The 10,926-nt window shown below is 36.5% G+C and overlaps 1 protein-coding gene across 1 annotated transcript; it reads right to left on the bottom strand.

Moving 5' to 3' along the window:
* Positions 1-871: 871 nt before the first annotated feature.
* On the bottom strand, positions 872-10,924 carry ctsf (cathepsin F). The gene is made up of 14 exons (XM_089135035.1): positions 10,556-10,924; positions 9,540-9,659; positions 9,132-9,213; positions 8,870-8,928; positions 8,695-8,767; positions 7,769-7,882; positions 7,424-7,572; positions 6,194-6,290; positions 5,899-5,979; positions 5,685-5,804; positions 5,055-5,119; positions 4,287-4,377; positions 3,385-3,443; positions 872-1,738 (listed from the first exon to the last, which is right to left on the bottom strand). The coding sequence occupies exons 1-14, from the start codon at positions 10,790-10,792 to the stop codon at positions 1,664-1,666; spliced, it is 1,422 nt and encodes a 473-aa protein (XP_088991161.1). The 5' UTR covers positions 10,793-10,924; the 3' UTR covers positions 872-1,663.
* Between the last annotated feature and the right edge of the window lie 2 nt (positions 10,925-10,926).

Below are 10,926 nucleotides of genomic sequence, written 5' to 3'. Positions count from 1 at the left end.
GCCTGAATTCGATCTGAGAAAATCGGAATCCATGCGTTTTTTTTTTTACCTGCATACACGTTCACCGGTCATATCCGATCTGTGCCACATGAGAGGAAAAAAAATCGGATTTGCTCACTTGAACCATGCGGTGTAAATGAGGCCTAAGAGATGGATATCTGTCAAGCTAAGTATAAAAACCTACAAGGGGGATTTTTTTTTTTTTTTTTTGGTAAAGTCTATAATATTTAAAATAAAAATCCCCATTTGTGTAGTTGTGCTGTTAAATGTTTTAGTGTACTAAATCCCTCCCTTGGGGATTGTGTAACTTTTTAAGACAATAAAATAACATGACATGTTTATAATTGTGTAATCTCTGTTGAAGTCAATGCCATGTTAACTTTTTGGTGTCATGTAAAATGTAAAGAATAATGTTCATTCACACATATATATATATATATTTTTTTACATATTATTTATTTATTTATTCTACCACTAATAACCACTAGAGAGCGCTCAACAATCTCCAAAGCATTGACCTTATTCCAACTAACACGTGTGTGATATCAAATAATTCCTGCAAGGTTCAGGGTTGTATACGGTCAACTTAAGATGTCTGACTTTGGAAAGCAGTGCAAAAAAGTTTGATCTTTCCCTTAAGATTTGCATTTTCTTTTCTGCTTTGTTTGTTTTTATGCTCATTGTAATCATAAGACTCAAAAAATGTGCAACAATTCAAGTTCCACTTTTAACTCTGGTATACTTAATGTTGTAAGAAACATCATGGGTGTTTTGTGCAGTTTTAAATGGCTGAAAATTAAGCCTGGATATTTCTCGATTATTAAACTTACAAAAACATGGCAGTTATGACAGCTTGAAGAAGCACAACGGACACATTTGGGAGTTTATTCAGCAATACATGTTTGATAATGCATTAGAGATACAGCTGAGAGATTCATCTTTTCTAACACAAAACCTCAAAGAAATCTTTCAGTGTGTGTTTGGAAAAAGCATCAGCAACTTTTTCCCCATGCATCCAAATATGCTCATAAACGAGGAAAATGAGGTCAAAAGAGCCACGCTTACATAAACGGAATGATCACAATATACTGTGCAAATTCATAGTGTGCAAAATCTCGTTTCCAAGACTAAAAATATTCTTTGAAAAGCACTCGGAAGTCTACAATCCACTGTTGAAAATTGTTAATTGCTAATCTATTCAGCAGGGTTAAAAGAGAACATGACACAAGCTCAATTCAGTGCTTTTGGAATTAAAAGATATATAATTAAATACAGAATAACACAACTAAAGTAAAGCGCAAAATATTTAACTAAATTATCTAAAATCACAACACGTCTAATGTTTGTATCAGTAGCATGGTAAACAGAGTGCTGTTATCTTGTCCTTCGCTATTTGGTTATTTGCTGTGTCCATTACATCACTGCACATGAGGATCTGAGGTAATGTATGTTAAATTCAGCTATTCTGGTGACTAAAGCACATGACCTCAAGAGAAATACTTCACATATTTGAGCTATGGAGAATTATGTGCTTATATGGATGAAATATGTTCAGAATGTGTTTTACACTATTGTGTTCACAGGTAACATGATGAAAAGCCTCTGTAAAGGATCATCACATGTTCATTACTGTTTGTAAATGTTTGTGTGTGTGTGTGCACTTCTAATTCACAATTGCAGATGAGCACATCTTGTTGATTCCACACAGTTTGGATCCTCTGTACAGGTAATAGTAACCCTATAAAAGAAGTATAGGAAAGACTTTAACATTTCTGTGATAATAGACATTACAAATTATGAACTGGACCAAATGTTTTCAAGAATAGTTGATAATTTTGGCAGAAAGTACAGTCATTCTCTAATGGCAAATCTAAAAATGACAATTTGTAATCCTAATTTTCTAAAAAATCAAACTTAGTAAACATGTTAAAGTGCCCCTATTATGCTATTTTCAAGGTTCTTTATTTTGTTCTGGAGATCTACATTAGGTTTACATGCATCTAAAGTAAAAAACAACTTTATTTTCTCATAATATACACTGCAACAACACCTCTTTTCTCAGTGTTAGAAATGGTTTAAAAAGGAATTCGGTTTCTCTAAACCCAACCTTTCTGAAAGTCTGCTCCAATTGGTCAGATGATCCAGTCTGTTGTGATTGGTCTACCGCTTACAGCGCGTGTCAGAAACCAAACGCCATATTTATATTTCAGCTCTGGAGCTCTTGATACACAATGATACCACCAGTAAAGATGCCTCCAGTTTTACCACATTAATTCCAGCATGAGTCCTCAACCTTTGTAAGTGCATGTAAAGTGGATTTGCTTTCGTAGTTCTGAAAATGTACTGATCTCATGAAATGGCGTATGTATGACGCGCCAATTCGTATTTCCATTTTTTGCGTGCTATCAACACGCATAATTGCTTTTCAGAGTGTTTATGAATGCCGTTGACTTAACGTTACATTACTGTATATATAAACCTATGACCTACCCCAACCCCGTCCCTAAACCTACCCATGACTATGGTTAATACCATTTATGAGTCTTCCCCTACCATCCTAGGAAAAAAATATCGCTCCCCAGATGTAGATCTAAATTTTGCTTCGTTTCGCTCGGACATTTAACGGCGTAGACATACACGCATACACGTGGATAGCTCAAAATACGTATAGATAACACGCCACTTGATTTGAAAGTGGTGTATATGCCTTTGGTGTGAGAGACCCAGGTTCAAATCCACTGTGAGACACCAATGTGTCCCAGAGCAAGACACTTAACCCCTAGTTGCTCCCCTAGTTGACATATATAGCAACTGTAAGTTGCTTTGGATAAAAAAGCGTCAGCTAAATGAATAAATGTAAATGTTGGACATCTCGACAACACGAACCAAACTCTTCCGGTCTCTGCTACAACTACAGCGTTTGAGGGTCAAAGTAGACGTGGTTCATGGGCAATGAAGACCATAGGCTTGCATTACGCAAACTTTTTACAAACCTACCTAGGTTCGATCAGGAAGTAAGACTGGAATTACTGACGACTTGTTTCGAATCGATTATTTTTTTTGGAGAAAATAACTTATTTATCGTGCACTTTAATCCTTAAAACTTTGCGGAGCTTTTACATTCACAACCAGCTATATTACACACTGCATGAAAGTTAATATTAAATAAAAAGCATAATAGGGGCGCTTTGTAAACATCAGTAATTTTTTACTCAAGCATCAGTCAAGAATGGAATTCTACAGAGGCCATGCATCATTAAATGTATCATATAATAATGATCTCAGCTATTTTCTTAATACATGGTATGTGCGACTGAGATATAAGCTGAAATGATTTTATTTGCACGTGTGATACTGTACATTCAGTCGATTTGTTTTTCATACCTGCTCTCCATAGTCCTCTCCCCAGCTGTTCTTGATGGCCCAGAATGGAACGCCATTACCTGCACACAAAAGCAGAAAAATTATACTCTGCATCACTCGAACACTACGCGACTCTGTTGCCTGGTTCTAGATAGCTGTGAATGGTATACGCACAACCGGCGCTGCGTCATAGAATGTCTCTGAATAGGTTCATGCCGACTTTTGGGGGTAACCCAAAAGGTATAGACTTCAATACAAAATACACAGCCGACAGGCATAAATAACTTAAGAAATCACTTATATAAAACATGTCAAGTAATTAAATGTCCACCCTGCCTGCCATAGAGCATGAAATATACATACACAAACTTAATTTGGCCAATTTAAAAACATGTTCCTTTATTCTCCCAGCGTCAAATTGGGGTAACAACCCCACCCAGTGGCCAGAGGTGTCTTACCCGGACATTTAATTGTACCTCATCGAGTCACCATGTAAGCCCCTGAATGATTTTATTTCGTTTTTTAAAGTAAAAAAAAACTTAATGTATATTATGAATTTGGCAGGTAGCCTGGGCTAGTTGATTACGGGCATAAAAAAAATGTATCTTTCATGCTCTATGGCTGGCAGGGTGGACATTTAATTACTTGACATGTTTTATATAAGTGATTTCTTAAGTTATTTACGCCTGTCGACTGTGTACGGGCGTTGGTTTTTGCCGTTATTTTGTATTGAAGTCTATGGGGAGTCTAGTTTGTTACCCCCCAAAAGGGGGCGGGGACAAAATTGACAGTTAAGTTCCCGGATGTGCCGGTTGTGCGTATTATATCCAAGGTATTTTGAAATGGTCATTTGCAAAACCTTGCCGTTAAACGCCTGAATTTCAGATCTGTATCCGTACAAACCATTTAAATCATATACTCACGTTGTCCGTATCCCACAAGCAGCACAGCATGATCAATCATCCAGGGGTTGCAGAAGATTTTTAGAGGATGAGACACTCCCTTTCTATAAAACTAAAGACATCAAAAAAAAAAGTTTATTAAAAGGGTGGTATAATGCCCTTTTCATGATGTAAAATAAATCTCTGATGTCCCCAGTGTGTGTATGTGAAGTTTTAGCTCAAAATACCCCACAGATGTTTTTATATAGCATGTTAAATTGTCACTTTTAGAGCGTTAGCAAAAACGCACCATTTTGTGTCTGTCCCTTTAAATACAAATGAGCTGCAGCTCCCGATACTAGGCGGAGCTTCAAGGGAGTTCAAGGGGTGGGGTTTATGGTTAACCTACCAGCCGTTTGTTGTAGTCCTTTAAAAACGATTTATTTAAAAGCAAATATCTCCCTTTGCTTTGAACTTTGAGCGTTGTAACTTTGCAGATGTTGTTTATGGTCAAACAACAACATTACACACTAACTAAAGTTAGAAAAGTGAAATCATAATCAACCACCCCTTTAAAAAGGGCACCTAAAACAGCAGTTTGTTTTTGTAGTACCAGACATCTACATCAGCACCAGAAACGTGTGCTTTTTAAAAAAAACTGTTTTCTTATAGATTATATCCCTCATTATTACTGTTGTATAGTGTGTTGAAGTGTACAACAAACTTGTCCAGAACATTATTGGGCAATGTATTTTCATTACACATTTATGCAAACTAACAGTATAATTTTCCAGTGTTCATTTGTGTTACCTGCATAGCAAAAGCATTGAGGGCAGCAGACACTGGACCATTCTCAGCCAGCCAAGCAGCAATGACTAGAAGACATGAGAAGAATCAAGACATTTCAGATTAAAAGACAGACTGGTACTACTTTAAATGTTTGGGGTCAGTAAATTGTTGTTGAAAAAATTAATACTTTAATTCAGCAAAGATGCATTCAATTGACTTGACAGTAGTGAAATGTATGTTACAAAAGATTTATTTTAAATAAATCTGCTCTTTTTTAATTTACTGTTTATTAAAGAATCCTGAAAATATCGGTTTTCACACAGAAAAGAAGCACATTGATAATACTAATGTTTCTTAAGCAGCAAATCAGCATATGAGACTGATTTCTGAAGGATCACGTGACACTGAAGAGAGGAGTAATGATGCTGAAAATTCACTGTAAATATACAGTACTTTTTCACTGTAAATATACATTTAAGATTAGCTTAGAGCTCAAATTTCTTTCCAAATGTTCTGATAAAACACATTTGATATGTTTAATTTCCTGCTTTAATCCCTCTAGTGCAGGTATTTCCATCATCAGTGTTGTTTTAATGTTTTTAATTTAACTGTGTTTATTAACACATCTCTATGTTCATCTCTCTCACTCACCGTTTTCATCGTTGGGCAGCTCAACAGAGTTATTAATGTAGGCGGCCACCTTCCCTGTAGAGAAATTACAGTTCTGCTTGTGTCCTGTGTAGCTGTAGTCTGTTTCTGTCTCAAGACCTCCTTTAAAGGTGAAAAAGCACACTTATTAAGGACATGTTCACTCCTACAGATTATTTGCCTTCTAGGGAATGAACTCCACTCTGTTATTTCTTACCAAGCTTCTCGATGGCTTCATACGCATTAGATGGCAGCCCACCTCCACATGCCTGGTCCAGCCTATCACAGTCCACTAATTCTGTTATGTAAAGAGGTGAGAGCAAACAAAAGAATTTAAACTCACATTTAGAATAACACACTCTCCCCCCTGTTTTATCTCGTGTTATGTATGGTGTTTGCTAAGGCAAGGCATACATTTGTGATATGGACATTGACACCTCAAATCATGCAGCTTGTTGAGGAGAGGTTTGCTATTCCTTTTTGAACGGTAGTGTAGTACAGTATATATTTACCCTGCTCGGAGAGGGAAAGCAGCTCTCCCGTTTTCTTGAACCACTGTCCCTCGATGTTTCCAGTCACAGAAAATGCCCAGCAAGAGCCGCACATGCCCTGCAACCGACAGTCAATTAAACAATTATAATTAAGCTCTTCATTCAAGTTTAACTCTGCAGACATACAAAGCATTCATATTTCGCTGATTCACTTACCATTCATCATTTTAATATGAAAGGGTTAGTTCACCCAAAAATGAAAATTCTGTCAGTAATTACTCACCCTCATGTTGTTCCAACCCCGTAAGACTTTCGTTCATCTTCGGAACACAAATTAAGATCTGGATCACTCCTCCATAGGCTTCTTAAAGGGATACTCCACTTTTTTTGGAAATAGGCTCATTTTACAACTCCCTCAGAGTTAAACAGTCGAGTTTTACCGTTTTCAAATCCATTCAGCCGATTTTCTGATATTTAGAAGAATGTCAGTAACCAGACAGTTTCTGGTCTCATTGACTTCCATAGTAGGAAAAAAATATACTATGGAAGTCAATGAGACCAGAAACTGTCTGGTTACTGATATTCTTCTAAATATCGGAAAATCGGCTGAATACATTCGAAAACGGTAAAACCCAACTCTTTAACTCTGGGGGAGTTGTAAAATGAGCCTATTTCCAAAAAAAAGTGGAGTATCCCTTTAAGGGATCGAAACAGGCCGGCCCAAAAGTTAGTAAAGACATTGTTAAAAAAATAGTCCGATACTGGTCATGTGTGTGATGCGTGTGAAATCTCAAGGCCAACAGAGAAGGAAATGAATAGTTGAATAAAGTCGTTATTTTTGTTTGTTTGTTTGCGCACAAAAAGTATTCTCGTCGCTTGATAAACTAAACTTAAGGTTGAGCCACTTTAGTCACTCGGACTATTTTAACGATGTCTTTCATAACTTTTGAGCCGGCCAGTTTCGATCCCTTGAGAAGCCTATGGAGGAGTGATCCAGCTCTCAGATTTAATAAAAAATATCTTAATTTGTGTTCCAAAGATAAACGAAAGTCTTACGGGTTGAGTAATTACTGACAGAGTTTTATTTTCGGGGTGAACTATCCCTTTAATTCAATGACCGCTTATCCTATTGTCAAGCATTCTGAGTGTACTGTTGCATCTAAAAGCGCTCTATTAAAAATCAATGCTTCATTCGGTTATACCTACTGATTAATTCTAAACAGTGCATGGGAGTTAATCTGGCATTCATACCTGGTTCTTCACAGAACTGACCGCCCCGTGGTCCCTCCAGTCCCAGCTATCAGGAGCTGCCTTGCCGGACGGGGTCGCTGGCTTCATCTCCTTCTTCAAACTCCACTGACTCAGCATTGGGTTCAGGTACATCATCCTAAACTCATCCTCTACACACATCGATATGATTAGTGCATTAAAGAGGGACTTGCACATGTGTGTTTTTAAAACAACAGCAATGAGGAATGATCATTTTTATATTATTATGATTTTGGCCTTGTCACTCTAAAATTTGCCACCCCTCACTAATTAGTATTTTCTCCATATTTTCCTGATGATCATCTAAAAATCCATAAACATACATACCCGTGAGGTCACTGAACTTGGTGACCCCGTACTCAGCTGATCCCTGTTCTAGGGATTGCAGTGTTTGTGCCGTTTTCATATTCTCCTGGAAAATGCGCAAACGCTTCTCTGCCTCTGTGAAGTTTAGTGGATCAGTGGTTAATCAAGGGCTTTTAATTGTGTATGTGCAATACAAATAGACATTAACTGACATACTAGTATAAAAAACTTAGTTTACATTATGGCTATCCATGTGATTGGTATTATACATTAATATAACTACAAACCACTTAAATATACTTTTACAAATCATACTTTAATAATACACTTTAATACACTTTAATATACTTTAATACACTTTAATATACTTTAATACACTTTAATATACTTTAATACACTTTAATATCACTGTAAAATGTATAGGTGTGACAAATTTATTGTAATCTATAGTACACTACAATCTGGCTGTGTTAAGATATATTAGAAGTCTCTTTCACACTAAGACTGCATATGGGATCAAAAATACAGAAAAACATTAATATTATGAAACATTGTCACAACTTAATATAATTTCCTATTGTAATATGAAATGTAATTCATTCTTGTGATCAAAGCTGAATTTTCAGCATCATTACTCCAGTCTTCAGTGTCACATGATCCATTATTTTAATATGATGATTTGCTGCTCAAGAAATATTTGTTTTTACCAATGTTGAAAACAGTTGTGCTGCTTCATATTTTTGTGTAAACCGTGACACATTTTTCAGGATTTTTTTGATGAATAGATAGTCGAAAGAACAGCATTTATTTGAAATATAAATGTTTTGCAATATTATAACACTTTTGATCAATTCAATGCATTCTTGCTCAATAAAATAATTAATTTCTTTCAAAAAAAATCCTACTGACCCCTAACTTTTGAATGGGATTGTATATTTGTGTCTTACCTTCTTGGGAGCTGTATGTTCGGTTGTATGTGATTATAAAGTTTTTAAACTGGGTCAAAAGCTCCACAGATTCCTGAAAAAAGCAAACAAAGCAACCCATCATGAAAAGCTCACAAATGTTTTAATTAACTGTTGTGAATATTTGATGACATATTTTAAGTGTACATTGCATTACCTTCATGGGTTTTCCATGGGTTAGGGTTACAGATGCAACCTTTTTGAGCTCCTTGGAAACTAAGACATACACAATATCAAGGTAACTACAAATACATGTTGGGTATAAAGCCATTAAGTGGAGTGGATGTATGATCATAAAATCAATTTAAATCCTGTCCTAAAACATAATAATGAGAATGTATGTCTGTTTTACACCACAGCAGGATATTATGTGATGAATATGATTTGGACAGATCTGCCATCTGTCCCAGGCTACTGACCCGCAGGCTCGCATTTCTGTTTAAGCAGGGTGGATTTACTTTCCCAGGGAATGTCCCAAACCTCAAACAAACAAACCTCGGTCTGTGGAGAGACAGAGAATGGGAGTGATTTAGGAGAGAGAATGTGCATTGTAAATTTACAATGGCCAAGTTCAACTTCTGCTAAAGTGGTGCTGTTTTGCTAATTGTTTTAGTATTTAAATGATCAAAAGCATATGGTTATCATACTGGATTTGTGCTACTTAATGGAATTGTACATTAAATCAAAATTGCGTGCATGCTAATAATGAAGCCAAAAAAAATCCCAGCTTAAATGGGCCATGCAGTGCATTTTGACTATTTAGAGTTAGCCATTACAGACTCTGAGTAGTGACGTTTTACATGGATTAAGGATTAGTGTTTGCTCACCTTCTGTTTGTGGGGCTCTGGGAAAAATTCGCAGGTGTCCACTGCGCTCAGCTCTAGGGATTTCTTACACTGGGTGCTTCCAATCTCTACCATAATACTGTACCGAATACCTTTCACCAGCTGTGGAAGACAGAACAGAAATGAAGGACACAAATCGCTCTTTTTGAACAAGTGAATAGCTATGGCTCTGTCATATCAAACTTCTATAAAGAAATTTTGATAACACTTCTAATTTGTTAAAATGAACTAAAAAAATGAACTAAAAATGTGCAATATATTTTTACAGCAACTTTTGTTATTGTTAGTTAATACAAATGTTCATGTTAGTTAACTGTAGGCTATTAACTAATGTTAACAGATACAATTTATGATGATAAAAATGTTGAGATTAACATTAAGAAAAATGCATACGTAGGCCTATAGGTCATTATTTTGTCCATGTTAACTAATGCATTTAAGTGTTGACTAAATCTTAATACATTGGTCACATATTTCAATAAAGATTTCTATATTTACTTGATAATGATAACTTTTTAATAATAATTTAACTAAATACGTTGTTGCACACAACAATTATATCACAAACTCCAAGAATTTGTGGTATACAACACTGGGCTTTAAACGACGTTAAAATATACCGTGGTAAATGTTCATAAGTGCGCAGCTTTCTTTTTATCTTCTGTTATAAACTTCTGCGCAAAAGGCGCGCAGTGTTGTGCTGCTTAAAATCCGCTCAACCCTGTTATGTATGAGGCCTCTGCGCACGCGCTGCGCTTGTTTACGTCTAATCACATGAATGCGGTAAAAATAACTCCTTATAATAAACTTCATGTCCAGTATCGGAATCGCGAAATTAAATTATATACATACTAAATGAAACACAAACCATTATAACAATATAAACAATTATTATATTCTCTCTACAGTAATATTATATGCAGACTTCTATGGTTTTGTATCCGACAATGAATACATTGTATATATTAGAAATTACAACGGATGATTTATAAATTTACCTGTTTGCTGGCCGACAGGATTTTGCTAACACGGCGTATATGCATCGCGTTGGATCCCATATTATATCGTTCCTCGGCAAATTTCACTGCTTTCATAACCCCCGGGTCTGACTCCGACAGACGGGCCGGGGATCCCGGAGCTCCGATAACCGGGCGATCTGGGGCATCTTCTATACCCAGAACCAAAGCGACCAGCACGCAGCAGGCGATGACGGGGTAACCGCGGATAAAGGACATGTTGTCGAGCTCTCGGAACAGAAAGCTGCGGCGTAAATCAGGTTTTTGTTTTGAGATCGTAAGCCCGCAGTGTTTTGTTGCTCCACACGTCAGTTCAGTCTGCCGCCCCGCACAAACATGGAAGACTGATGATG

The sequence above is a fragment of the Pimephales promelas genome, chromosome 9 (genome assembly GCF_988280905.1).
Source record: "Pimephales promelas chromosome 9, fPimPro1.hap1.1, whole genome shotgun sequence".
NCBI classification, from domain to species: Eukaryota; Metazoa; Chordata; class Actinopteri; order Cypriniformes; family Leuciscidae; genus Pimephales; species Pimephales promelas.
This window is presented reverse-complemented; position numbering and strand designations above follow the sequence as displayed.